The sequence below is a fragment of the Bison bison genome, unplaced genomic scaffold (assembly GCF_000754665.1).
Source record: "Bison bison bison isolate TAMUID 2011002044 unplaced genomic scaffold, Bison_UMD1.0 scf7180017864383, whole genome shotgun sequence".
NCBI lineage: Eukaryota > Metazoa > Chordata > Mammalia > Artiodactyla > Bovidae > Bison > Bison bison.
The window spans coordinates 5,914,246-5,915,952 of NW_011494955.1; the positions used below are offsets into that span (position 1 = coordinate 5,914,246).

General features: G+C 50.2%; 1 protein-coding gene across 1 annotated transcript in view; it reads left to right on the forward strand.

Annotated features, from left to right (window-relative positions):
• KRT7 (keratin 7) overlaps nucleotides 1-1,707 on the forward strand; it is a 14,172-nt gene that overhangs the window by 11,859 nt on the left and 606 nt on the right. Inside the window, exons 8-9 of the mRNA XM_010857873.1 lie at nucleotides 4-113; nucleotides 1,523-1,557. Coding sequence (XP_010856175.1) covers nucleotides 4-113; nucleotides 1,523-1,557 — 145 coding nt within the window. The remainder of the gene's footprint in view (nucleotides 1-3; nucleotides 114-1,522; nucleotides 1,558-1,707) is intronic.

A 1,707-nucleotide genomic window follows, 5' to 3' on the forward strand; every position in this document is an offset into this window, starting at 1 on the left:
AAGCAGGACATGACCCGGCAGCTCCGGGAGTACCAGGAGCTCATGAACGTCAAGCTGGCCCTGGACATCGAGATCGCCACCTACCGCAAGCTGCTGGAGGGCGAGGAGAGCCGGTGAGGACGTACAAGCTGGCTCAGTGTGGCTTGCAGCTTGACACCCATCCACCTGCAAGCATTTCCTGTATCCCTCCTTCTGCAGGGCGCTGAGGATGGGAAGTGCAGGGAGGGTACAGATAATGCTTGCTTCTTTGCCCTTGATGGCTTTCTGGAGGGAAGACCTTGTGGTATAAGCTCAGTGGGAAAGTTGATAACAGCATTTTTGTGTGTTAACAAGGTCATCTTATTTGATTCTCAGAACACATCAGGTAAGCAAGACAGGTATTATTGACTTCCGAGTGTACAGAGGGGAAACTGGTTAGTTTTATTAACTGAGGGGACAGAGCCAGTATGCAATTGAGCTCTGCTGAGTCCTGGTCCAGCCATCTTCCTTGGCAACAGTCTGCTTCTCACTACATAATTGAGGGCTAAGTCATGGGGTGTTGACTGAGCATGGTGAGGAGGTAAATTTCCCCCGTCCCCAGAGATATTTGCATGCTTACCTGCAGCCTGCGATGAAGCTGGGCTGGGTTAGTCTTACAGGAAATTCTTCACAAAAGACTAAAAACCTATGTCCGTAAAGTTGGGGTCTTCATTCATACCTTGATGGCTTGATTGACTCATTTTGTCAACAGATAAGGGGCCTGGAAGATTCCTAGTGTCTGCCTCTCTTGCCCCTGCCCTTTGCTCTATCCCCTTCCAGTACTTGGGGCTGCTGAGGTCAGCTGGGCTTCCTTCACTTGCTCCACTAAATTGAGGCCTTCTCTTCTCCCTGCAGCGTAAATTCATCCTCATGGCCAAGGGCTTGGTGACAATGGGGCTATGAGTCACAGAACAAACATACCTGTCTCGGATAGATGTTTAATTTCCAGTACAAGACCTGTTTCAGCTCCCCAGGCTGCTTAAAGCCACCGCTGCCTCCTCCTTCCCCTCGCAGTTCCCACTGTAGCTGAATTCACTCAGTCAACACTTAACACTTCATTAACCATTTCAACCCATATTAAGTAAATAGCATGTGCCAGACCTCATGCTGGTGACTGGAGATGCAGGAATCAATAAGCCACAGCCTTCTTTGAGGATTTTATGATCTGGTTAAGGGAGGCAGCCATCTACATAAACAATAAGAGCAGCTACCATTTATAGAATCTTGTGTGCCCAGGGCTTTAGGTAAGTTATGAGTTTAACCCTCACAAACAACCTTGTGAGGTTGGGACAGGTTAAGACTGCATTTACAAGTGAGGAAATGGAAGCTCTGAGACATTCCCAAGATTGTTGTAGCCAGAAATGAAAGGCTGCAGGAAGGCTGGATGTGTGGGGACACAGGAATGAACATGAGTCCTGCTTGCGGCCTGGATGGAGGGGTGCAGGAGTGCCTCCTCTAGTGCTGAGGATAGAGCAGCCCTCACAGGTCTCTCCTCTGCCCCCAGGTTGACCGGAGATGGAGTGGGAGCCGTGAACATCTGTAAGTCCTTGGCTGCGGCCCATCACCTGTGCTGTCCAGACTAGGCTGGGTCTATTAGATGGCACATTGGCCTGAAGACCTGGCCTCATGGAGGCCCGGCACCTCCTTCCCTTAAACAGTTTTCAGCAGGTGCCTGGAGATTCCATCCAG